This window comes from Hippocampus zosterae, chromosome 20 (assembly GCF_025434085.1).
Source record: "Hippocampus zosterae strain Florida chromosome 20, ASM2543408v3, whole genome shotgun sequence".
Taxonomy (NCBI): Eukaryota; Metazoa; Chordata; class Actinopteri; order Syngnathiformes; family Syngnathidae; genus Hippocampus; species Hippocampus zosterae.
Genome location: NC_067470.1, coordinates 6,289,282 through 6,316,691, shown reverse-complemented (window position 1 = coordinate 6,316,691; position 27,410 = coordinate 6,289,282). Strand labels below are relative to the sequence as shown.

At 48.1% G+C, this 27,410-nt stretch overlaps 1 protein-coding gene across 2 annotated transcripts in view; it reads left to right on the top strand.

Annotated features, from left to right (window-relative positions):
• Positions 1-27,410, top strand: part of stau2 (staufen double-stranded RNA binding protein 2) — a 49,046-nt gene that overhangs the window by 6,639 nt on the left and 14,997 nt on the right. For both annotated transcript variants that reach the window (XM_052054212.1, XM_052054213.1), the window contains 8 exons: positions 4,910-5,069; positions 6,937-7,044; positions 11,256-11,468; positions 11,941-12,078; positions 13,419-13,547; positions 14,228-14,285; positions 18,056-18,408; positions 23,712-23,825. In XM_052054212.1, coding sequence (XP_051910172.1) covers positions 4,910-5,069; positions 6,937-7,044; positions 11,256-11,468; positions 11,941-12,078; positions 13,419-13,547; positions 14,228-14,285; positions 18,056-18,408; positions 23,712-23,825 — 1,273 coding nt within the window. The remainder of the gene's footprint in view (positions 1-4,909; positions 5,070-6,936; positions 7,045-11,255; positions 11,469-11,940; positions 12,079-13,418; positions 13,548-14,227; positions 14,286-18,055; positions 18,409-23,711; positions 23,826-27,410) is intronic.

Genomic DNA, 27,410 nt, shown 5'->3' with positions numbered 1-27,410 from the left:
GCGTGGTAAATGGAAAATGAACTTGGACTTTCCAGCAAATGCGATTAGCCACAGTTAATTCGTTACTAAACAAAGGGGCCTTTGAATCTGCCCCCCCCCCACCCCAAATAAATAAAATCATTTCTATGCTGATTTTAATGTCGACTTGCGTTATCATTGTCTGATATTTCCACATATTTGATCTTAAAAAGTGAAGTACAGAAAAGATGCCAAAAAAAAAAATCCTTCCTTCCTTGCGTTGCTTTTACAGCTGATCCCAAACCAAAAGGGAGTTCCCAAAGACCACAGGAGAGGAGTTCGTGTTTGATTGTTGTCATTTTTTTTTAAGATAAACATCCCGGCATGTATTCATTGACTAGTAAATCAGATTGATGGCATAACGCACCTGACCAAAGTATGACGTCTTGAAATTGTACAAATGGGTTGAAACTCATAAAACAATATTGTATTTAAGAGCCAAGACGTGGAGGCTTCGGGATTCGCGTCCAAAATAAACAAATATTTGGAAAGATTTGCGCCGGCTGTCACTGCAGCCAGTCTCTTCTTTCATGTCCATTGAGTTGAGCTGACTCCAATTTCATGCTCATGTTTGCGTAAGTCGTCATGTCCCACGGCTCCGCCTTTGCCTCGTTGTTTCCGGCGTGAAACGCATCGGCTGATGGCAACTCGCAGAGAGTGTGCGAGAGAGCGAGCTGACGTCAGCTGAAGTTCCTTTCCTAATGCCTCGTCTCTGTACGTTTGACAGCGTGAGGCCGACCTCCGCGCTGGAACGGTGCCGTTTCCCAGGCTGTTGGCCCACTCTGCGTGGCGGGGCTTTTTGGTGGCTGCGCACTTGAACTTTGAAGATCAAGCCAGTCAAGCCAATGTTGCTCTTTGAACTTGGAATCGGCGGTGGAAAAACTGAGCGCGCCACCGCACCAGCGCGTTCAATCCGACGTTCAATCCGTTTGTTTTGCCGCTGTCGTTTTCCAATGTTAAACCCGAGGGGGGAGTTGGACAAAGCCAGCCGGATTCAAACGTGTTGCCTCCTAATCCCGAAGCCAAATCCTTGGGATTGCGTAGCCGAATGCTGCGCCTTTTAATGCGGCGCCTTACTTTTACAAAGTCTCGGTCGGTGTTGTCGTCACGCCGCGCGTCCCCGCCACTAATTCCCGCTCACGTTCGCATCGAGATTTTAGGAGGAAGCCAGTGTACCCGGAGGAAACCCGCATACAAACAAAAGGCAAATAAGTTGCAGCTTGAAAGGCGTTGCGAAGGCGTGACAACCCCCCCCAAAAAAAGAGAGAAAAAAAGGGGGACGGTGGAGGGGATCTTAAAATGACACCGGGACGTTTCTTGTCCTTTTTTCTTTTTCAACAAAGGAACTCATTTTCTGTCTTAATGACACTGAACATAAAACAGCAGGTCACAATGTAATACTTTTAATGAGGACAGCGGGGTCTGATTTTCGACCCATTTCCCAGCCAGCTCTTCCTCTTATCCAGCCAAGTTGGCACTAGAAGGGCACAGAGGTTCAGATAGACGGATAGATTCTTTTACTAGCGTATGACCATACGCATGGCTTCATCGTTTGTCCACATACGTTGGAAAAATACCCATTGTCATCGGTATTTTTGTTCTGTGCCGATACCTGTTCTTAGTGAGCTCATCAAATGTTGTTTCCGAGCAGCTGGTTTTTACTTCCATGATGAATTATCCCATATGTATTTTTTTTTCCTACCTAGTAACTCAATCCTTTTTTGTTTTAACCCGTTCCCTCTGAGTAATACTATTGTAAATTTTTCATATTTGGAAGTGATACCCCATGCGTCACCATGAGTCAGCCGTTACGAGGGCCCCGGGGTCATTTTATTAGGGGCTCTAATTTCTCCCGAGCCAAGCATGGAAGGCGGGCCCCCCCGAGACTGATTACAGTACTTGCGCGAGGGCGCTTTAATCTCATGTTCAAAATTGAAACCACAACAAGGCGGTGGAAACAACGGACGCTTCTCAGCTTTTGACACTGGGATTGAAAGAAGCAACCAAGCCTCTCTGGTGGGCGCTGTTCAAAGTTGATGCCAATCACGCGTCTTTCTGGTGCGCGCTTAGGGCAGGATTTGACTAAAATCCCCAAAAGTGGGCGCCTCACTTCAACAGATGATGCTTGCGATCTTTGCACCCCCCCCCCCCCCCCGTTTTAGAGCATATTCTCACGCACACAGGAAGATACCTTGTATCAGATTTATAAATCCAACCCCAACATTTGTTTTTGTTGTTTGTTTGCTCATTTTTCTTGATGTTTTTGGCAATGTCGCATCATAATCAATTTTGTATATTAGCAGTTGCGTGAGGGAAAACGGGGGGGGGGGGAAATCAATTAATGATGGACACGGAATGAAGTATGAGGGAGGGAATTAATTCAAGTACATGTCTGGCAAGAGATTGGAAGAAAGGGCAGCTGAAGGAAGAACAAGCCTTTCCAAGTTTTTCTTTTTGGGGGGGGCGGAGAGGGAGTGCTGGGGGGGGGTCGACAAAGGCTCTGTCACTCTTGCTGCTCTGGCTGTGTGGCGTTATGTTCATGTTTGTGCGCGACTGTCGTGAAAGCCCGTCCTAACCGTTGGCCACTAGTCCGAATGGCGGCGCGAAGAAAGCCAACCCCGCGTGTGTCATGTTGTTTTTCCCTCTCTTTGGCCGGGCCACTCGACGTTCCTGAATACAAACGCTTTTCAATTCAAAAGCCAACGACGGACACGCGTGCATTTTCCACCAAATGTGTTATACTCTCACGGTTTAGCATGTAGCCTCCACTCGTGGCCTCCGCTGGAACAGCTGGAAGTTTTTCCTTCATTTAGAGCGGAGTGCAAATGCTGGGCTCACCTCAAAGTGACACCTCGTTTTCACCCTCCCAAAAATTGTTGGAAACAAGTTGTTTTTAATAGGAACAAAAAAAAAAGACTGATTGGAGAGGGAAGTGTGGGTTGGAGTCATCATCTACTAACTATCTCCCAAAACAGTTTCACCATCACCAAATGCACAAAAGGAATATTGACGGCGACATGCTGATGGTGATGCTGGTGTTGACGAGTTATTTTTTTTTAATTTTTTTTGCATCGTGAAGGCAAGTTTGGCTTAGCCGACAAAAAAACGGCTTCCAGAATAAATGTCACCTTGTCATTTGCAAGAGTAATTGCATGCTCATATCTCTCACTTTCCATTCTGACTATTTGAGGGATCAAAGAGAGCAAAATGTGTGTGTGTTGTGTGGTGTGTGTGTGAGTGCGAAATGCTGACATTATGAGTCATACCTTACATATGCATTCACACACGTCATCAATTTTTTTTTTCAATGATTATTGATTTCAATGATTTTCTTTCCTTCAAGCCGTTTCCACACCCTCCCTTCGGGTGTCCTGGCCAGATTCCCGCTTTGTAGTAATAATAATAATAATAATAATCCAAATAATAATTAACACATCCATGCCGAGCGAGCCAGCAGGCACCGACGTGATCCGCTCGCCTTTCTTGCGCGCAGGATTTTTGCTGCGTGTACATGTGCTCTCCTGTGTTCTTGGCTCGCTCGCTTGCGACTTTCCCACGTTGCAGATTAGGGTCTCCCAGCGGCCTCCCCTCCACCCCAGCCTCTCGCTTTCTGTTTTCTTCTTCCCTTCCAGCGCTTCGGTCTCCTTTTGCCTTCTCCGTCTTATCCCTCAATCTCTCCTTCTCTCTCTCTCTCTCTCTCTCTGCACCTGTACTCCATGTTCCAGCCCCAGCTGCTCCCATCTCGGCGCGGCGCTGTTGGCCAGAGCCCATGTTGCACTTGGCATATCCTCTGAGACCCCTGGGGGCTGATCTTGACGTGCGAGGGCCAGGCAAGCCCCCGCCCAGGGAAGGCTCCGGTGGCCCGGAGGAGCCGAGAGCAGATGCATGAGAAGGACGGCTGCGGGCCGAGGAAAGACCTCCTGCCAGTCAGAGAATAAAATGCCTTTTCCAAGGCCTGCTGTGCAGGAGATTAGGGAAATACGTGAAGAGACAGAACAGGAAAAAAAAAATGTGTGTTTTTCAGAATAACTTGTTAGTAAGAGAAGCAATATTATGATAGTCTGGAATCGACTTATCTCGTTTTTTTCTTTGTCATTAACTTTGACTGGCTTGCCCTGCAATCGCTGCTGCCGATTCATTCCACGTTCAGTGATGTCAAGCATAACGTGACATCATCAAGCAAGCCGCAGCGGGGCACGAAAACACGCCCTTACCAACGGTTGTCGGCTTTTGAACAATCCGGATGGCCCGAGCGGATGACATCCGTGATTGCTGAAAACTATTTTGAAATGCGGACGACTCCTCGGACCACTGCGCACTTTTCCACTTTGTGTCAGTCCATCTCAGAGAAGAAAGCAGAAGACGGGGGGGGAAAAGGCATATTCCAAACGTTGGGTTCCTCCCACCTCTTGTTAGCTTTCCCACTATTTCTCTCTCATTGCCCTCCATTCTGCAGACCTCCCGCCCTTCCCATCCCCTTGACCCAGGAGGGGGGCATCACCACATGGACTTGCAGACCATTCTATCAATTTGTTGACAGCTCAGTCGCACTCTGTCGGGCCTCAATGAAAGAGAGCAAAATCTATGTTGAGGCCGAGAAGAAAGAGGAGAAGGATAGATGTGTGCCGGCGCTTTGTTTCGCGAGACCAAACTCCGAAATGAAATGCCACGTTACTTTGGTGATTGGCCAACAGGGTAATTGACTCTAATGTAGTGCATGACCTGTTTGTTTTTAGCAGTGTATTAAATGCGAGTGTTTTCAAGCTTCTTTTTTGTTTGCCGTGCATTTTTTTTTTTAAAGTTAAATTTGTTCTCTTTGGGGGACATAAACAACTCCTCATTGAATTCATTTTGTTGATGACGGCGCCGCTTCCTGTTTGTCTCTTTCCAGGTACCATTATCCCATTCCCAAGATCTTCTACGTCCAGCTCTCCGTGGGGAGTCACGAATTTATCGGGGAGGGGCGCACTCGCCAAGCCGCCAGACACAACGCTGCCATGAAGGCCCTCCAAGCACTCCGCAATGAGCCCATCCCGGAACGACCGCCGCAGGTGACCTCTCGCAAACGAGCATGCCCCGCCGCATGCATACGTTACTTTGATTTATTTCCTCGCATGAAAGCAACATTTAAGATGAGCGGCCACAGCATTACTGTCATCTAAAAAAATAATAATAGTAATAACTACTTTCCTTATTTTACAGACTCGTTTTAACACTGCTCTACTCCGTGGGCAGCGTTCGACCTCTTTAGCGATTAATCAAATGAATACGTCACCGGCTTCCAAATCCGCCTGCGTGCCAATTACTCTAACGTGTAATGAATCTGGTTTTAGTTTGCCGCTGTCAGAATTAGTTGTGATCTTCTTTTTGTCTCTCAGTGTGTCCGTACCTTTCCCTGGTTTTCCTCGAGGCGCATTTGCCAACCGTTATTGTCTCATACGGCAAATCGAATTACCCCAGATGCTCACAACCTGCTAATTGCCACTAATTTGCTTTTGCTACGGTTTGCTTCTGTTATTTTGCCTGACCGGTTTTGTTGTAGCATCAATAAAGGAGCTTTTTTTTTTTTTTGTGGCTTTGACGGAGTCTTGTTGCGCAATTTGTTGCACATTGTGGTTGTTTGCTAAATGCCTGTGATTCTGACTCCAAATAAAACGTGACGAAATGTCCTCGGTAACTTCTCCGTCCAGCACAAAATACCCTATTATAGTGTGGAAGACACCTCTCGACCAACAATCAAATCTATTTTTCCTGTTGCAAGTGTTCTTGAATGCATAGGAGTCTTGCCTGTGTTGCCTCTCCCAATCGTTTCAAAAAATTTGTGGTTAGCCATTGCTCTTTGGAAGTTGAAATCATTTGTGAAATCCAGTTGATTCCGATCCGCTTCTCCTCACTGGAGCCCATCCCAGCTGTCTTGGGGCAGTGGCGGGGGACATCCTGAACTGGTTGCCGGCCAATCGCAGGGAACGAAAACCTCAAATGTTGAAATCCGCAGCACTGTCGTTACGACATCACGAAATCCCCTCATGAGAAATTTGGGCTTGACTTTTTGTGACTTGCTGCATTTTCCCCAGAATTTGCTGATCTTAGGAAAAGCAGGAAAGTTGAATCCATTTGTAATTAGTCATAGCAGGGTTGCCGGTCTGCGTGGTCATTCCTTGTGCGGACGCAGCCGATGACGCATGCGTCTATCATTATACTTATCGCAATTCTCTCAGCAGCGCAGATTTAAGCATGAATCATATGAAAGTGCATCTTCGTTCCTTCCCATGTTACATTCCAAGCACTAAAGAATTTTGATTTTGGGCAATTCTTTCCCAGAAAAAAAAATAAACATCATGCATTTGGTAGTGAATAGTGTCCTTATTCGATTCCCATGGACCAACCTAATTGTTGACCAACTCGGGTTCTTGTGATCTAATTTCTGCTGGTTAAGAGAAAAATGTTCATGACGCTTACAGTGATTAATTTGGCTCGTGGGAATAAAGACTCGATCAAATGGTTCTGCAGTACGGTGCGTGCCTCGCTTTCCAACAGCTTGGCTGACGTGCACCTCCTAAATTTGTCATTTCATGACATGGTTGGATACAGTTCTCAAACAGTCATGGACAATGATTTTTTCTAAGTGTCAGCATTTACTGGCGAATCATTTATTACCATTTTCCACACCGAATATAAGATACGCTTATCAGTTGAAAGAAAACAAATAGCTCTGTATTTTTACAGCTTGAAACCATTGACAGTTCCCCCCCCAAAAAAAAACCTCCATCCTATCTGTCCTCCGTCCATGCGCTTAGTTGGCATTGTCTCGTCGATGTCGTCAACACAGACCACTCTTAAAAATGCCGTTTCCAAAAACACGTTTCTCAAATGCTCATCTGACATCCTTTCTTGATCCTTTTTTTTTGTTGTTGTTAGGACCCAGAAGAAAAGGTGGAAAGTGAGGAAGGCGCTGACGCCAGCAAGTCTGAGATCAGCCTGGTCTATGAAATTGCCCTGAAGAGGAACTTGAACGTCAACTTTGAGGTGAGAAGCCTCGACAGATTCTTTTTCTTTTTTTTTTTGGAAAGTGACACATGTTCAGCCAACTGGGTTTCCAATGCCATGGTGGCCAATACTGTGAGATGTCACCTTTGTCAGTGTCAGCAATTGTGAACCCAAAAATCACTTATTTGACTACCCTCCACCCCAAAAAAAAAAAAAAGACTCAGAAGTTGTTTTGGATTATCGGATTTTAATTTAAAGTGCATTTGTATTTTATTTTTGGGGCGGCGGAAAATGCTCATGTTGTTAAGAATGTTAACAACATGAGCTGATAAAATGCGTCCAGTGTTTTAAGGCGAATGTTGGAATTTGTCTGTCTCGTACGTTGTCTTAAAATGGTGTCTGAAACTTATAACACCGGTTGCAGCTTTGATACGACCCTGAACCGGATAACGGCTCGGGATAACCGATGGGCAGTGGCTATGTCTTAACGAAGCGGATTGATGTAGACCTTTCCCAAGGTTTTGTGTCCCGTAGAGATTTTAAAGTGTTGCACGTTTTTTCTTTTTTTTTTTCACGTTGTTGACTTTGACTGACCGTGAGTTTTGTAAAAATCAATGATGTCCCTAAGCGACCCGCTTCGTCTGTTCTCTTTGGCTTTTCACCATATCTCGGCTGACGTCTCCAATAATCTCTCCTTGGTCGCCCTTTCTCCTTCTCAACTCTCCAAAGTGCCAAAAACAAGGGAGGCTCAGTTTATTTTGTGTGCCCCCCTCCCTTCCGCTATTGAATCCTTCCTTTCCACTCCTCGGGCCATCACTCCCCAAAAAACACAGAAGAATGATACTTGTGAAAGCAACGGGTTTACTGTTTCGGTGAACGGGGGCGAGAGGAAATGGAGACAAGGATGGAAGGAAGCGACGCATACGTTTCTCTGTCGGCGTTGTTTGCTCATGACTCGACACGATTTTGTAAAATTATCCGGAAAGCTGCCCCCATTCCTCCCGTCTACCCCCCCACGTGTTTATTTATTTATTTTGGGAAACCGCGTTTGCTCATCAGACCGTGACACAGCCGTTCTTCCTGGAACGAGCTATTAATACACGAGGATGGCTAAATCTGCGTCCGTGTGATTCATGAGCCGTCCCGGTGTGAAATTAGGCTACTTTCGTTTTCAGCCTCCCACTTCGATGGCTCGAGTAGCCGTTTTCAGCGTAGCTTTTGCTGGCGCTTCCTCCTTTCAGTTGTCCGATGAGCAGTTCATCTTCGCTTTCTCTGCGTGTGGATTTCCCTCCAACTTTCATCTTGTGTTTCCTGTCCAACTTTTAGATTTCTATGCTTGCTTGCCAACTCGATCGTCTTCCTTCTCGCAAGATATTGCTGCGTGCCATCCGGTGACGCTCGTGTTTGTCTTGGTTTGCTCCGACTTTAAACGGGCCAGGGAATGTTGCTCCGCGTTGGCGTCTGTCTTTGCGCGTCCCTCGCACGACATTCATTTTCCTGTCTTGTAAAACAAAAGCCTGAGCCACTTGGAAGCAAACAGCGACTCCTTTTACGGGCGTTAATTTTTTATTTTTTTTTATGATTGTGTTTTCACTTAGACTACCAGTTTGACGTGCTAGTTGCACTAACCACACAGCGAAACAAACGAGTCTGACTTTTCTCTCTTTGATGGCATGTTTAAACGCCTCAGCACCTTATTTTTGTTTGACTCTTGCACTTCTGCCCATTTTCATTGCGCGGTACTTGCTGTGCTCAACACGGCTCTATTTGTTATTGGTCCTTTTCAACTGGCAAGTTTGGCAGTTTCGTCAACTGTTGTCCTTTTGTTTTTTAGTAAATGTCTGATGAATGCATTCAACATGGAGTGTTTTTGTTGTTGTTGTTTGTTTTTATTAGTGTTCCACGCTAGCCTTTAGAAGTGTGCTTAACACATTGAGGCGGCACATTTTCTTTTTCATCAATTCACAAAAGCGTCCCGGTCATTTCTCAGGTTGAACACCTCTCACAGCAGTGCCCTTGTTTTCACGTCTCCGTCCTCCCCTCTCTGGGCCATGAAATTAGCAATGAGTCACTGCGAGCGAGCGCCTGCTTTCCCATCCCTCCACGCCGATGAGGGTCGCGCCACCCTCTGAGCCAGTTGGCTCATTTAATCCTCCTGTCAGGCAATATCAAGCAGATGTCAGCATCAAAGAGGAACCAATCTATAAATCACAGCTTGTTTGTTGGATTGGAGGCTCCTCTTCCGAGGAGGGACACAAGAGTCGAGAGTCTGGGCCAAGAACCACCCATCGTATGAGAAGAGCCCCCCCCACCCCCCAAGAGCTTGTCCATCCACCGGGCATCACACAAAAGAGCTTTTCTTCATTCCGCCGGACCCCTACCTTTTCTCTGAACTTTCTATATGCCTATCTGTCTATTTCACTTCTGGTGTACCTGAGGCCCTCGGGCAGCTCATGTTTGTGAGGAAAGTATTACCGGAACACATTTTGGCATCACTCTTTTTTTTTTTTTTTTTCAAAATCAGAGCATTGATGATTTTAGTTTTTCCTCATTGCAAATCTAAACTCTGTTGTAATTGTTTATTTCCTTGGGTAGCTTCCCATCGCGTGTGTTTTAAGGCAGCCGCTGATGGAAAAAGAGACGGCGCATGAGCTTGAAGTAATAAAGTGAGGAGCGAGGGAAGAGCAACGATGGGCCGAGAGCGTGATGCCACGTGTGTGCCGGTCTTCCCGACACAAGCAGAACTTGCCAACATCCTATTGCAGATTGGAAATTCACAAGCGTAAAGACTAACATGCAGTGCGCGGCTGGTGCTAGAAGAAGCCCTGTTCCATGTATTTCTTAAGCGTTTCTGCTATGGGGTGAACAAGCTTTTGAGCTCCAAGGCCTCCATGCAATATGCTTTTTTTTCCACATAAAGTGTATTCATTGTACAGGAATGCTGACAGAAAAAAAAAAAAACCTGACGGAGTGAGCGTTGGCCACGCACACGAGTGCTTGGCAGTCACAGCGTTTCGAAGAGATGTAAGAGCTATTTTGCAAGTATAACCACGGTGAGTCAGAATTGAAGATGAAATAAATGCGAGTTGCCGCACTCTCGGCGGCGAAGGTTTTGGTCCATATGCTCGAAGATACTTGTCAAACTTTGATCGACTAACTTTTCCACACTGTGGTGTTGACCACTCCTTACATTTTCAAGTGCAACCGGCGCGATGGCCGCCGTCTGCGTCATCTTACGTGGTGAACCGCAACAATCGGCGTGCAGTTTTTATTCACTGGGCAATAATGGGGACTTGATGCCTCGATTCCCGTCGTGGTGCTGAATTGGCCTGCCCGCGTTGTTGCGTCGAGTATTTCTGGAATGCTCATGGTTCCACTTATCGGTTTTAATCAGTTCACGGGGGTTGAAATGAGCCGTTTGCAGTTTGTTTGATTGCAGCAATTTGCGCCGTGAGCAACGCAAATTGTGCCCCGCTTATGGAGTTGTTGACGCACCAGTTAATGGACGCCGCTTAAAAACAACAAAAGAATAGCGACGAGGTGCACTGTGCTGTTGTTGTCTTGCCGTGTCAAACGTGATTCTCCCTTTTTGTATGTTTTCACGAAATGTTTCAGAGAGCCACACCTGTCGTGTGTCTCTCTTTGTCTCCCTCTCTCGCTTTATCTCTCTTTCTCGCTTTCTCCCCCTCACACACACACACACACACACACACACATGACTCGCACAAACCCCGCTTGCGCACTTCACAGGAAGTAGATGTGATTGCAGAAGCATGACCTAACGCCAGCCGGTGTTTGTTTTAGGTCTCCCAGGTGACCAGAGGCTAGAGGAAGGAAACTGAGCCCTCATCACTAGAGACTGTCATCTAGGAGCATGTTACTCTTAATGTGTTCTTGTACGTCAGTGCCTGTGTGTGTGTGTGTGTGTTTCTTGTATATGAATAACATGAGTATATGGGCGGGTAGCACTTTCACCATTGAGAGCAGATGTTTCAGACCACCTGGTGTAGCGGCTTGCAGAGTGTGCTGCACACGCTTCCCAACACACACACACATACACACATTTACACACACCATGACTAAAAAGACACAAAACACGCATTTGCATGGATCTGCAGAAGCCCTTTCTGTCCACACGCACGCACGCAAGCCTCTCGGTTCTGTTTCGTGTATCTGTCCAGGAATCATCTGGAACGGAGTCAACATTTTCCTTTTGCGGAACTCCCTCTCCGCTTGTGTATATGCAATAGGTGTTGAAGGAGAGTGGACCCCCGCACATGAAAAGCTTCCTGACCCGCGTCACCGTTGGGGAATTCTCGGCCGAGGGCGAGGGCAACAGCAAAAAGCTGTCCAAGAAGCGCGCCGCACTGTCCGTTCTGCAGGACCTCAAGAAGTTGCCCTTCATTCCGGTTGTGGAGAAACCCAAAACGCACTACAAAAAACGCACCAAGACCATCCTCAAGGTACTCGAGCCAGCGTGGGGGGCCCAGGGGGGGTGCTCAGATTTGAATCCGTTGCCTTTCCTCCTGTAGATTAAGCAGGGATTTTATTTCTTCAACTGCAGGCCTATTCTAATGAAGGATTGGACTATGAGTATGTTGACTGAAGATCAGTCCAGCGCGTACCTTGCCTCTCTTGCCCAAAGTCATCATTTTTTAGACTCTAAAATGCACTTTAGGATCACTTTCCTTCCAATTCCTCACTGACTTTATTTCTCCACCTGCAGCGAGGTACAGTGTCTTCCCGTGGGCTAACAATGGCGTCGTTCTTTTCTCATCCCTAATTCAGTCTGAAAATGTTTGCGGTGTTCATCTGGATGACAGCATTTTGCAATGAAGCTTTAAATGCTTCTGTGAAACCGCGTGACACACCGCTCGACGACTATTATCATCGGAAGCGTTCATCTTTCCGGTTGCTTGTTACCTCGTCCTCTAGACGGGACCGGACTACGGCCAGGGCATGAACCCGATCAGCCGCCTGGCCCAGATCCAGCAGGCCAAGAAGGAGAAAGAGCCTGAGTATTTGCTGCTTTCGGAGAGGGGGATGCCCCGACGCCGGGAGTTTATCATGCAGGTACGTACTGCTTTGGCATCCTGGTACAGACCGGCAGATGACAATCTGGGGTTCTTTGGAGAAGTAAAAGGCTCGGGGGGCCCCGGGGCGCGTTGCGTCTTTAGGGCCATACGAGAGGACGGACAAGGACACATTTTACACAGAAGAACGTTTTGTCAGGCATGCAGATAGTCACCGCGACGTCAAAATTGAGTTGGCAAAGGTTTTGATTTTGGAAGTAACGCGAGACCCTCGAAACGTGAATGTAAATCTCATCAAATGCTGCAGACTTTGAGACATTGTGGGCACGTGAGAAGCATGTCGTTCATTCCATGTCCGATGCTTTTGGCCCATATCTACTGAACGGCATTTACGTTGGTGGGAAAGCTGCAAATCTGTATTTAATTGGGGAAACGCCAGTCGATGATTTTTTGTCAAAGACCCGTGCAACAAGCGTTTGTCTTCATAATTGCATTTAGTTTTCTTGTCATCCTCTCGATGATCCTTGCTGGGGTTTTTTTTTTTTCTGTGTCTGTCAGTCACATTTTCTTTTCCCGCAGTCCCCTTCTTTCATAAGCGGAACAGAGCTTCTCTTAGCGTCAGGCAGTCATTCGTCCTCAAACCTATTCTCCATGCCTCTCGGATACGCGCATCAGACTCTGTGAATGTTTGCGCGTTTCTTTTGTGGAGTCCGTTCACCCTTCTTAAATTTCCTCATTGTTCTCCGCCACAGGCGCAGGGAGTGAAATGGTGTCTCTTGCGTACTCCTCTTGAGTTGTGTTCCAACGCACGAGTTCACCTTGTCTCGAGTGCCTTTTAATAGCGGGGTTGTATTTATTATTTTAAGAACGATTGTGTTTATTCTACGAGTCATTTGCCGGGCTTGTCTTCCTTCTGGCTTGCTCGCGGCCCATACGATGGGCTTGAAACGAGCGCGTCAGAGCACTTGGAGTAAGTGCGTGGAAGCCTGTCTTTTCACAGGCTCCGGCACGCCTTCATGTTATTTGTACAGCGTAATTGTCTGTTTGCATAACATAACGACGTCTGATATTCTCTCGGAAATAGCTGCTTACATTATAAGCTGACGGATTTAATGTTTCAAGGTTCGCTGAAAAACAAACTCTTCACTTTGCCTTTCTTCGCAAAGTGCAAATTGTGTGGCCGGCTCGGTCCGGGGAAGGAAACTGACGCCTTCCTGGCTACAAGTGCCTCAAAGTGTGGAAAAACGGAGGGAATGTCACAAAAACCGTGGCGCTTCAACGGACCTCTGCTCAAGTGGTGCCTTGCAGCTGGCTTCTTTTTTTATTTTTTTTTAAATTATGAATTGTGACTATTTTAAGTCGGCCGTGTTCTTCACGCAGGTGAAGGTAAACGACGATGTTGCCTCGGGAACAGGGCCGAACAAAAAGGTGGCTAAACGGAATGCCGCTGAGGCAATGCTGCTGCAGCTGGGATACAAAGCCTCGACCGTCTCCCAAAATCCTACAGAGGTACTTTTTTTTTTTTTAAGTGGTGAAGTGTTTTGTTTTTAACAAAATGTTCTACTGCATTTAGCATTGATTAGTGATAGATGACATCACCGCGTGACTTACTTACAAACTCAGACCAGAGTGCAGCATGCAATTTAAGCCAGAATCCGTTTTTTTTTATTCCTGCCTGTTGTTGCCATTCCATCCCTTTTCTTATTCACGTTATACTTCCGACGAGCTCCGTTCCTGATCGCATCTTCTTTTCAGATAGCACCTTTTAAGGTACCCAAGGTGCTCCTCCAAATCAGCCGCGTTCCCGTTTTCTCTCCCGCTCGTCACCATTGCAACCTCTTTTCTCATCTCAACTGCTACGCCGAGCCAAAAAATAGTCGGGCTCGGTGTTGCGCACGCGTACGTTCGCGACTGTGCGTGTTTGCGTATGCAGACACGCATACCGCCACAGCAGCAGCACACTGAATAGGAGCCTTTGAGGGTGCTGAACATTGACGGCCCCCACCTGATTAAATAGCTGGCTTAGACGGACACTGGGCTCCTTAAGCGTTCTCGCATGTGAGCGCTCGTCTCTTTGTGGTCCAAACAGTAGGAAGGAACTTGTCTGACATGCGTGGAAAAAGCTGTCTGTTCAAGAATACATCTCTCTTACTTACCCCCCTTCTCCGCCTCCCTCTGCATCACCACAGATGGACAACAAAGCCTGGAGTGGACAAAAGGCATCTTTTACCGAAGCGACGAGTAACAGTGAGTATGGGCAACGTCCCTTCGTCTCTCTTTCCATTTCTTCGCCGCATCTCCATCGCCGCCTCTCTCCCCAGGTGGTTTTAGTCGGCGAGAAGGCCCGGCGTTTAATCTCTGTGACTGGTCAATGGGCACCTGACTGTCAGTTTAATCGGCCGTGCGTCCTCGTGGGCAGCCTGCGAATTCAGGCCCATTCACTCGGACTTACAGGGCCCGCACACTGAGGCCCTCTGGGGAGTACCCCCCCCCCCCCCCCCCCCCCCCCCCCGTCCCCCGCTGGCTTCCTGTGCACAAAACATCACATTTCACTCAGGATTAACGCACAAGCGCACATTCACTTAATCCCGCACACCGCAGACGTATACGAAGCACAAGATGACGCAGGCCATCGGCGTGAAAATATGACGCGGAGGCGGCGGCGGGATGTCTTTGTTGCTTGCTGACTTGAAGACAACTGCGGGCAAAATAAGCTCAAGACGGCAAAGTGTATAACTTTGAAGTCACCTCTAGTACCGCTTAAAGTCTTCTGCATCTCGCCATAATAGTGACTCTTCATTATCGGCTCACCTTCTTGCTTGCATCGACTTCCACGTGTCAATCTTTCTTTATTTATATATATATATATATTTTAAAATAATGAAAGAAAGATTTCTCTGTATTGTTTCCATGGGAATGTGGTGACTCGGCATGCCTTTTCGTTTGACAGTGGGAGGTCTGACTCGCGGTCCGTTAAAAGCATGACGGTGCAGTTCTGTAGAAAGCAAGCGGCTCTCTGTCAGCTGGATATCCGTTACGTTGGCCATTGTTTGGAATGAAAATAATAATGTAGTCACATGGCTTGTCATTAAGTCAAACATTTTTTTGGTGGGGTGTGGGTGGGTGGGCGGCTACAGGTTCCACTTTTCTCCATGCACAATGAAAACATTGCAAACAACATCACTTAACTTAAACGCCAGCAGCTGGAGCCCGTGTGATGTGGCATAGACAACAAACAGATGAGTATTTTTCAATTGGAATGCGCCGTGTTTGGCAGCGCTGCCCAAACCAAGACTCAAATGCGCGACCGCAGTTTGAAAACGGGAATGAATGGGATGCTCGCGCTTGATGATGAGCTGTGTGCAAAACCGACTCACCACTGAATGTTATTTGCTTTGTGTACACAATACCCGAATGACGACAGAGCCACATTACCGACGTTTGCGAGTTGGCTCAATTTGTCAAGAGATAAATTATTTAAAAAAAAAAAAAAAAAAAATCACATTCGTGGAGAGATGCTTGCTTGTTGCGCCAAATATATCTTGAGGTTTGCGTTGGAGCCTTTTGCACAAGACACCGCCTGTCCCATAACTCCAGAAGAGAGCCCGCTGCGAAATTCCCCTCGTTTGGGGATGATGGCTGCATCCGCTCCAATTCATAATTCGCCCCCCCTTCCTCAATATCAGACTTAAGTCTCTGCCAATTAGCTTGTTCTGGTCTCCCAAACCACACACGCGGCGCACGATGCACACGCTGCTTTCTGCAACGTAGCACGCATATCGCTTGTCGTTTTAGATCGGACCAGATGGTTGAAGGGAAATAAGCGCGGGGCTCCGATGACGCGCGACAACTTGCATTCAGCAGCATGGATGATTGTAGTTGTCCAGGAAAGACGGCGAATCCAAAGTAAGCCGAGGCTTTTGTTTGAGCATACCCAACGCGCACCTCATTGTGTGTTGCTGTGCCTGCGCGCCTCCGTCCTTTGGCCTGCGTGAGCTGCGGGGCGCTGCGCCGCTACTCGCAGTGGCTTAGAGACTGGAATGGAGCGTGAAAAGAAAGACTAGTAAGAGGAGTGATTTTTCTCTCGTCTATTCCCATGGGTCCTGCAGCCAAGCTTTTCACTGGAGTTGCCACATTTCATTTCCTGCTGTGCATATGTGTGCGCGCACACGATTGTGTGCGAGTGTGAACTATGCGAAGGTCCCGCTCAGCCGCGGTGATTTATAGCGGCGGGCTACGGCCCTATCTGTTTTCGATCAATCTCACGCTTGGCTCTGGCTTCCCTCCAGCGCTCCCCTTGGCCCGCCGGTCGCCGAACATGGGCGGGGCCCCTCCGAAACTGCCTGCAAACTTGCACCGCTCTCCTTTCATTCTCTTCTTACCTCCCACTTTTACCGCCTCTTCTGCCCATCTTCCGCTTTTTCCTCCTCTGCTCGGACTTGGCTCGCGCAATTTCTTAAAGTGCTTCGTCTTTGAAATCCTCGCTCTCCGTTGCACATGTCCTCACACCCACACCGGCAGAGCAGAACTCACGCGGCTTACATTCTCTGCCCCTCTCCGAGCCCCCGCATAATGCTCTCTGTCCACTGCTGATGTCATGTTGGCCGGCATCTTTCTTTTTTTTTTTTTTTCCGACGCCGCATGCACAGTTAGCTGGCAAGTTTGTGGAGATCTGAATTCAAAGAAGGGTAAAGCGGGAGAAGTTGTGTCACTTACTGGCGTGGCGGTGATTGTTCTCGTCTGAGTAATAGCGCCTGGGTTCCATCGCGGCCTTCCGTGCCCACTTCGGTTGTTAGCGTTGGGCAAGAGGGTCCGGATTCCCGGAAAAGCCCCAACCGGCGTGCAAGTGCGCAACTCCCTCTCTCGTCTGTGTATGCGTGACGGCCATAGTAACTCAAACAGGAAGTATGCTGTCAGTCACGCGCTCGCTCCAACACTTTCTTCCCAGCTGTCGGTCGGCACAGACGCAAACAAGCGCAAAGACACACACGCACATGAACACAGCTGGACTTCCTGTCTCTGGTGACCTTGGCCGCATTTAAGGAGGCTCCGCGTGGTTTTCACATCCACTCCTCCACACGCAGCTCCTCTCCCATCCCAAAAAACGAGCTCCTTGACTTTTTAGCATCGTGAGCCGCCTCCTTCCCGCCGTCGCTCTTTCACGCCTCGTGTTCTTTCGGTCTTGCTTTTCATCTTAGCCACAAAGTGACAAAAGTAGCCCGACCCTTTGGCTCAGTCCACCTGTAGCAGCCGCGGACCGCCAAGATAAACACAGGAGATAAGCGAGCAGAATCACAAGAGTCTCAAAAGTGTCCCGTCTTGCTCATCTGGATGGAACCGTGCCCGTCCTGTGAAAGGGAAGGAGGTCGGACAAAACGGATGCCTTGGCCTGTAAAATGCAAATGGCGCGGACCACCGAAAGCTACTTGCGGAAAAAACCCAAAACGCAAAACCCGCTTCATAATTTGCACATTAGCGTATGTTTAGCATCGTTTCATTTCAAGGCCCAAATCAGCCAGACAAAATGCTCAAAGTGCTCCCGGAAGGTTCCGATGCCAGTCAAGGACTGTGCTTTTTCTCAGCGCCGATGCAATCGGAGCTGTCGTGTTGATGTCGGTTTCTCTGTCGGTGTTTGCCTTTCCGCGCGAGAAAGAAAAGAATCTGCGCTTCTATCCCGGCGGTCGATGATGCATTGGCGGAGCTCACAACTGCCAAACCGCACAAAGTGATGGAATGACACTTTGGAAGCCAAACGACACAAACAATGACACGCATATATTTGCGCAAATGAAGTTGTGTGGCTGTCATTTTAGTGGTAAATGTATGAAATGTCACTTCCTGATCAAAGACGGTGGGGGGGGGGGGTGTTGTTCCTTCACTTTCCTCTCCAATTTTGTTGATGCCGACAGACACCGACCGTAAGAGCATCGCAGTTCACACATAGCATTCCGATTCGCAAGCTTCATCATGAAACGTCATGACGACAAACAAGTTAACATCCCTCTCAACCCTCTCAGCCCCGAAAGGTCTCCTCCACCTCAGTCCTGACGTCTACCAGGAGATGGAAGCCAGCAGGAAGCAAGGAGGGGCTTCCCCGGGCCCCAACGGCAGCGGTGGCGGCCCCCTTAACTACATGGCCTCCAAAGACACGGGTCCCTGCGCCACCCCGCACCCCGCAGGCCACGCTCCGTACTTCAGCGCTCCGAGCCCGACGGCCACCATGGCCCGGGAGCTGCTGCTGAACGGCCAGTCGTCCCCCGCGGGGGACTCGGCGCTGCCGGCAAAGGCGAAGAGTCCCCCCTTGGCCTGCGGCGTCTCGGTGCAACCTGCTCAGCAGCTGGAGTACCTGGCTCGCATCCAGGGCTTCCAGGTAAGCTTCGAAAACGCCACAAAGAGAGATGTCGCCCCCGATGCTCCGCCGGGTGTCGCGGTCTTGACTTAAATCCTGGGCGCGTTCCCTTTTTTTTTTTTTTTTTTTCGAAACATGCGCACCTGGTCTGACTTGTGCTAAAAAGGACACACAGTACTGGAGGGCAGGCAAGTTTGCGCGGGACTGCCGCGTCAACTCGCTCAGCATCACCTTATCTGATTTCTGCTTCTCGCCGCGGACTTTATTGGCAAGCGATAGATTTCCAGAAGTCGAGCTCAAAGGTGCTTCATTACCGAGCAGGAAACGTACGCGCCCACGCTCCAAACACGTACATTCACATACCATCGGTCACATGCAGTTTTTCAGCTGCAGATGCTTTTTAGCAGTTTGCCCCCAAAAATGAAATCAAAAAAGAGTAAAAACATTTTCTCTTAACCTGCTGAGGGTTCTTTTGTTATGTGCTATTGTTATTGCTCTGAGCCTTCCTCTTTGTGTGTGTGTGTGTAACCTGAGAGAGCTGTACAGCCTGGCAAAGCCCAAACACACGAGCACGTAGGCGCAAAAACACACACATGCGCACAGCAGGTTCTGTTTAGTGAAATTGAAGAGTCAGGACAAGCCCGGGTGTGCGCTCGCGTGTGTCTAGGCGTGTGCGTTACGTTTGAGCCTATCTTGTTCTCGGATTGTACAAGCCGGAGTCTGCGTTCTCGACATAGGACTCGAATATTTCTCTGCGAAATCCCGCATTGCATTAGTGTGAGGTAATAAACGCATCAGAATATGAGCATATTTCGGAGACGGGCTCTAATTGAAACATGCAGCAGGCAGCACTGCGTAGGTTTCATTCAGAGGATGTTTCGTGTCATGGATCGTAATGAACCCAAATCGTGAATTACTCCTTGGTTTGAGGCATTTGTACAGTATTTGTGCGTTCCTGCGGTCGAAGCACACCAATGTAGCCCCAAAATGCACTTCTCTGGCTTTTTGCGAGATGCAGACGTCACCCAAGCACAGGTTCCGGTGTCGGAGGCATCAGAGGGCCAGCTTGTTCGATTGACTGGGCGGCGCGGGAGGACGGTGCTTTTTGCAGCGCTGCGCGTTGACGGAAAAGCACGTCTGAATAAAAACGCATCCTCGGGGCGGGCGGTTCGGTCGATAGTTTCAGCGCGCTTTGAGGATTTCTCACACTCTTGCCTTATTTGTTCTCCGGCCCCTTTCCTTCCTTCTTTGGCCGTGTTGAGAAACCACTTCAAATGGTGCCGACCGCTTCTTCTGTCCCGCTTGGCACTCAAATCACCCCCCCCCCCCTGCACCCCCTCCTTTAGTCCTCTTCTTCCCGATCTCCAAGGCTGCCTCTCATTTCGCTGTATCCACATCAAACGGCCGATCTTGTCCAAAGACTCAAGAACAGCGCCCCTTCTTGTCATCACCACACTCCCGGTCTCTCTGTTTACTTTGGAAATTGTTTTCGAAAATACATTTTGGGAAGAAGGCTTATCCCGAGCCCATTAGTAGGTGATGGCTTCCAGCTGCGCAACGCAGCATATTTCTGCAAATAGCAATCTCCGAAAACAACTTTTGTCTGTGATATAAATCAGACGGTTAATGCACTGTTGGCTGAGTGTGCAGTCGTGCTGCCTACATGGTGGCCTTTTGCGTGTGTGCGTGTGCGCGTGCGTGTGGAAAACCCGAATGATGATGTTTTTTCACCACAATCAAGCCCATTTGCAAACATTTAAATCAAAACCTCCTAAACACCAGGACAGCACTTTGCGGACGCTTCATAACGCAGCGTCATTTTTTGTCTCGCCTTTGTTCAACGCTAAGCGCGTGGCAAGTCTCCAAATTCATTTTCAACTGGTTACTTTGCTTTGAATCCTGTTGATTCCCACCCCCCCACCCCACCCCACCCCGCCCCACCCCACCCCCTCTCTGTCTTTTGTTTTTCATGATCTGCACTCACTGACCACGGGCTCTCTTCTGGCTTGCATTCTTTCGCGAGAATTAATTTTTTTGAACGTTTCCCCCAAGCGCTTTCATGATAATTGAATGATTGAACGAAAAATAACGGTCATCTCTGCCCAATCTATCTGGACTTAGAACAAGGCCGTCCGGCCATAAAAGAAGGCAAAGTTATGATTAATGGCTTTAATCTTTTGTTTTCTTTTCCTGCTCACAAAACCTCGTGTTCCGACAAGAACGGATTAGTGCGGTGTCGTGCATGACTACGTGTTCCAAACGCACCCAAAAAAAAAAAAAAAAAAAAACCACTTCTACCAAAGCTATCGTGACGTTACTAGGCAACCGGTGGAAACTCAAGTAGGTAAAACATCAAATATTGTAAATCGGGGAGATTCAGAGGCGTGCTGATGGACTCCTAAAAACAGCGTGCGCAGAGTAATACAATTGCTTTCTCGTTAGCACGACCGAGCGAAAGCTTTAAATCACAAAGGCTCGCTTTCCTCGTTGGTCCTTGTTAATTAGTTTTTTTTAGTTTGTTTGATTCCAAAGAACATGACACTATTCCCCCCCCCCTCCCCCCTTGTCTAATTGTTGTATCCAACATGTCTGAAAACAGATGCCCAGAATGAACATAAATAACTACAAAAGTTCACAAGGGGCAGCGACCACAAGAATAAAAGATCCGGTTAAACGTAACTTTTAATTAAATGATATTTGTGTCACTTGAACCACAAGTGGAAATACGCCCTCGGTCATGCCGTTCACCGCAAAGTGGAGGTGAGGCGACCCGCACATTTGGTCTTCCTCCAGCTCGCGCAGACCTCTACGCGGTTGGTCGTCGCAGGCTGGCTGCCATCAGCCAGACGTCAGCGCACCTCATTGGGAAGCTGGTCCGCGTCCATCTTGGAGCGCTGCCACCTCCGCCATCATTCGGCACCGCTCTGCGTGTTGAAACTCTTAATGGAATCACAAATTGGCACGCCGCGGTTTGATTTGGCGCAGTCAACAACCACCCAACCGCCCGGTAGCGGTGCCAGCCAGCGGAATATCTTTGCTGTGAACAAAATCTGCCACTGAATGCAGAGGAAAACGAGCACACTGACGCGTTCTTATATTCAGCGGCCGCTATTGGTCATTGCATTGATTGAACTAACCCATACGAGGGTCGCGGGTGAACTGGCGCGTATCCCATTTGGGTGAGAGAAGGTTTACAACCTGGACTGGTGGTCAGTGCGTCGCATTAAAACAACCATTCGGCATTGCTTTACAATTCATTCATTCATTCATCTTCCGAGCCGCTTGATCCTCACTAGGGTCGCGGGGGGGTGCTGGAGCCTATCCCAGCTGTCTCCGGGCAGTAGGCGGGGGACACCCTGAATCGGTTGCCAGCCAATTGCAGGGCACACAGAGACAAACAACCATTCGCGCTCACACTCACACCTAGGGACAATTTAGAGTGTTCAATCAACCTGCCACGCATGTTTTTGGAATGTGGGAGGAAACCGGAGCACCCGGAGAAAACCCACGCAGGCCCGGGGAGAACATGCAAACTCCACACAGGAATGCCGGAGCTGGAATCGAACCCGGTACCTCTGCACTGTGAAGCCAACGTGCTAACCACTGGACTACCGGGCCTTGCTTTACAATGTACGCACTTATTCCAGTTGCCTACCCTCATCGGTTCTGGAAATCTTACGTGACTGCACTTTCTCATTTAATTGAGACACCCCCCGCGCCCCTCAAATACCAGCTGTGTTTACCCTCAAACTGCTACCATTAGGCATAGTGAAAGGTATATTAACAGTGCGCTTAAAACACTCTTGACCCCCGAGGTCTCCTCTGAAGTGGCTCGGCGAGGACCTCTAATTGCTTCTCGGCAACAATGACGGCATTCCTCCAGCGAAAGGGCTCGTTTATTCTTGCATAGTCCAAAGAAATGTCTTTTTTATCTCGACATCGCCCGGTTTGCAGCGGCTGCTTTTGTAGCCATCAATCTTTACACGCACCCGACGAATGGACTCGGGTCTCCCCATCGGTGCCGTGAATATACAGTGTCGAGTTTTTGCATGCCACACGGGCACTGTCATTGCATTTCATTTCCCGCATGCTCTTCAGAGGAAGAGGCGCCTTTGAGGTGGAGCCAGCTTTTTGAGGCCAAATGTCAGAGGTCGTTCCACATTAGTGCTGCCGATCAATCGCGGGCCTTGCGTAACTCTCCTCCTCCTTTTGTCTGGAAAGGAAGTGGATTAGCGAGTGGGACCTGGGATGATTAGTTAGGCCTGTTTAAAATGCATGCGCTCACAGATGCCTCCGAACATGCACTCCAACGCAGAATGGACTAGGTTGTTGTCGACGCTCGTTAGTTCCCTTTCGACCGAATCATTGGAAAAAAGGGGCGATGCCGCGGTCCCTCATCCTGACATATGCGATGCGGGCCTTGAAGTCATCGGGCACATCAAATGATGCCCGTCAGCAAGCCACCGTGGAAGAAAGACCTCCAGGTGATGATTGGTGACCTGCCAAATCTTGCCGTTTTCTAACTCAGAATTTGGCTGGTCGCTGGACACATGTGATGTTTATATATGCAGTCAAAGATCACATTGTGTTGGCACTACGGACCCACAACAGCAATGTTCCCAGATTAAATTCACTCTAACGAGCCAAAGAGTGTTGACAAAAATCAGAGGAAACGGAAACCTTGACTGCTTAATGATTTGTGAAGGGTGGGCAAAAAAAAAAAAAAAAACAGATGATGATGATAAGGTTAATCAATTCAGTGAAATAAACTGAAAGATTTGTTGGTTTTCATTAGTGGAACTGTGGAGAGTGTCTTCACATGTGGTGTGCCCTCAACTTTTGATTTTCTCCCTGCATTGTTCGCTCTCTCGCTTACTCCTCGTCTTCAAAAATGACACCTCGGTCCATTTTTTATTTTATGATAGAATACAATTTTTTTTCTCCTCGCATTTTCCAAGCAAGATGTTTATCCAGAGTGTGGGGTGTAAATGACGGACAATTCTTGACTGAAGGCGGTAATATATTTTAATTCCCAAGCCAATGAAAGTATAAATAAATATGCTCACACCGCATATAAATCTTTTTTTTTTTTTTTTAGCCACAGATGTGTTCCATATTAATGTACAAGTGTCATGAATGTACTGTAGATATGGAGCCGGTTCATCTGTTCACTGCGCACAATCGTAAAAATCTGAAACAACCACCCGCTTACACACTCTTACATGCGTCACCACCTCTGTACGGCTGCGGGTGCGTTCGGCATGCAAGAGTGCATTGCGATCACGTTTTCCCGCTTCATCCTTTTTGTCTTTGAACTGTTCCAGGTGCAGTACAGCGATGCGCAGGGCGGCAAGGACTTTGTGACCTATCTGACCCTCTCTCCTGTGCAAATGACTTTCCACGGCACCGGGAGCACCCTCCAAGCTAGCCATGACCAGGTATATTTAACTCATACCTAAGGAGGTAACCCTTACTCATAAAAAAAGTTCATCAAACAATGGCGAAACACAACTTACTTTGAGGGCAACATTGTAGCTTCGCCATTGCAAAGTCATTTGTTTTTGTCGCCCAGCAGTCCAATTTGCGGCTGCACAATTAAGAGACAAAATCAAATTGGCATTTACCATTGCTTACAAAACTCTGATATGCACATGCAATCAGGAAACGTAATTAGATTTACACTGATTAGCCACAACTTTATGAGCACCTGCACACACAGACCATTTGGATATTATATATATATATATATATAGTTGTAATTTGCAAATCTAGTTTGCATTGAGATTTAGTCGCTGAGACTTTCATTTTGTCGGGGCGAGTGGGGCTGTCAATAGCATCATGTCGTCACTTGTCGTGCGCCCTCAACTTTTTCCCTCCTTTTTGGGTTGTCTCACCGCGACACTCTCTCGCCTACTCCTTGTCTCGAAAAATGACACCCTTTTGTCTTGTGCTGGCCAAGCAGAAAACGACTTGCTTACATTCTATCATCTAAACATAGGGACGCCCCTTTGTTCGGCAGTCTTCAAAGCTTTCATAAAGGGCCGACCGGCCCTGTTCTGAATGGGCCAGCTGACATGGTGGGGGGGGCTAGTGCCGCCGCCACGAAGGGAGAGCCAATATAGGCCATGCAGGTCTGCGTCCTCTGGACCTGTTGTTGCCAGGAGCACTGGGGCATGACCGACTGTTGGCAAAGGCCTTTTCTTGGCCTCTTTCCCCGTACAGTGAAGACCGTGGCCCCAACAATGAGAGGTCGGCATCAGCGGACCCAAACATTGACACTTGAACAAAGTAGGCCGAGAGGCGTCAAAAGAGTCGGTCACCGCCGCAGCCCCCGAGCCGTCGAGCTAAAGCCTTTGAATCTTAAGCCGCAAGTGCGCACTGATCACCGCATTTACATGTGTTTTCCCAGGAAGAGAGTTATTTTCGAAATGCGCGCAGCCGATGACTGTTTATCGGCCTGCCTGTAGAACATGTGCGTGTAATAAGAGCTGGCGGTAACGAACAGATCCTGACGGACCGCAAACGTTTTAACAATGGATTGAGAAAACATGCTTCCACGAATGTCACCGTGTCATCAAAGCCTCGCATGCATGTGCTACTTTGGCGTGAGCGTAAGTCATCATTTAATGGCTGATTGAGAAACCCCAATGCCAATGTGTCCGGGGACTAGTGGAGATACCTGTTTGAAAGTAACTTTTGTTCCCTTAAACATGTGGAGGGTGACATCGACCCCATTGTCCGGATACAATCAAATATAAAAGAAAAAAATGTTTTGGTGGTAGCACAAGCTTTAATCTGGCCGGTGTTGCGTGAATGCACATCGATCTGTCTGGCTTGCCAATTAATTGTTTCCACGTGTTTCCTGTGCCACATGTTGTCCTTGGCTTGCACTCTTCTTCCTCACACACAAACGCACGTTTTGCACTTTTGCCTGCGTGATTACAGATTGTAAATTTTGATTGAGCTCGGCCTCTATGAGATAAATCGAGTAATGTGTGTCTTGGGTGCCGTTATCTCAGTTAGACAAGTCATGCTGGCATTTTTTGGGTTGAATGAAGCCTGCTTGAATGATTTTGGTGTGGAAGAACTTGAGGGCTTCTTTCTACCCCAACCAGATGAATAAACAAATGAATGAATGACCCTCGCAAAAGCTTTTATGGATGACTCGGCGACCAGCTCCATATTTTATCCAGTTTGCCGTCCGTGTAGACATAATGGCCTGAGCGCTTTGGCCTACTTCAACGATGCGCACGTGGATATTGAGCCGTTATTGATGGCATCCGGAGTGCTTTCTGTTAAGATTTAGAATTATTCCAGGAGAAAAACAAGTCTTGGACAAGACATTTGTCCGTGATTGCGAAAACTGTGGCCGTGCCTTTTGATTCCTAGCAGATATGTCATTTTCACAATGCGGCTATTTATCTACCACAGACGAGCCGAAGACAGCGCCGCGCTTGAATGTCGTGATTCCTTTTTGCAGACATTCTTGAAAGCACAGCATTTGTTGAGTCCAATTTGAGAGAGTTGCATCGCTGAAGTCTTCCTGACCTGGTATGCCATCGGCTCAATACCATCTGCCAAGCACATGTGAGCCTGTAAGGAATCTCCACACTGGCGGAGGCTCACCCAAAGCCAAGGATTGCCAATGCACTTTTAATTCGGCCTGACAGTGATGTCTTGACTTATAAGTGTCCTGATTTCAAAGTTTTTCAAGTGATGAGCCTGCAGCACCCACACCTCACCTACTCGGGCTTCGAAGCGGTGCTCTGTAGGCATGGGTAATCGATCTTCTGCTACGACACAAGTTTGGTTATTCTTAGTTTGATTGCTCATTCCTGGAGCCTTATCTACAATAAATAATTGATATAAGCTTGAACATTATAATTGTGATGGCAGGGCATTTCTTTTTTCTGTAAATTAAAATTAACAAGGCTCATTTCTGTGTTTGTTCTCCAGAGCTGAAGTAAGTCTCTGGCAGTCAGTCTGTGGCGGCAGTGGGACACCAGGGGGGCTGAGGCCCACTGGGCTGTATGTGAGGTGTCGCTGATGCAACATGAGCGGCCTGCAATCGAAAATGACAGGGGTGACTGTTGTCTCCCACCAGCCTCTCTCCCTCCATGTATTTGTGTGTACGGGCTTCTCATTGCGTGCAATAATGTCCTCAGCTGAGCCACCGCCATCCCCGGGGTCCCGTCTCCCAAATTGTCAGCTGCGGCTGATCAAATTTTCTGCAACATGAGCATATTTAGTTGATTTCATTTGACACGTTGAACATAGAGGGGGTGAGAGGGGGGTGCTGTTATGCATTCATGTAATGCGGTATTAACTTGGTTTACCCCGAAATGTTCTTTTCACATGGAATCGGAGGAGTACCGGCACCTTTTTTTTTTCTCCACTTACAAGCTCTGCCTGTAGGGTGTTGGTAGTATGTGTTGTAAAGTGAACTCAACGAATTCCTTGCTGCGATCGGTTGTCACAACTAGTCGTGAATAAGACAACTTTCGGGCAGTTTGTGACTATTCTAGTTTTTTGGGCATGTTAAGGTGGGTCAAGCGATGATGCCGAAGTGAGGATTGAGTCGTGTAAAGGTGTGTGGTTGCAGCCGGATTATCCGTGGGACCCGTGTCTTGGCGTGATGACTGCTGCCACGGTCTTCTCACATCCCCCCGTGGAGCACGCGAGAACAGCAGGTGAGCTGGTGTTTGATGTCCTCCTTCCCGACTGGAGCGCAGACGTTACCCCAGGCTGGGTTCCTCTCAGGGGGTCCCGCTGATGCGTTACCCAACCAGGCAGGCAGCTGTCGGACAGCCTCTCCTCTTCCGCTTCTCTGTCTTCTCCGTCTACGCTTTATATGCCCAAACACTGCACCTGGATGGATCCTAAATCACCGCATATGTTGAAAGAGCATTCTGCATTGACCGTTCCTGCGAGTTGGGAGCATGCTTTCCTAAATTTGGTTTTCGCAGCGGAGTCACCATTGATCCAAGTGGAATGTTTGCAAACATTTTTTCAATAGTGTTGGG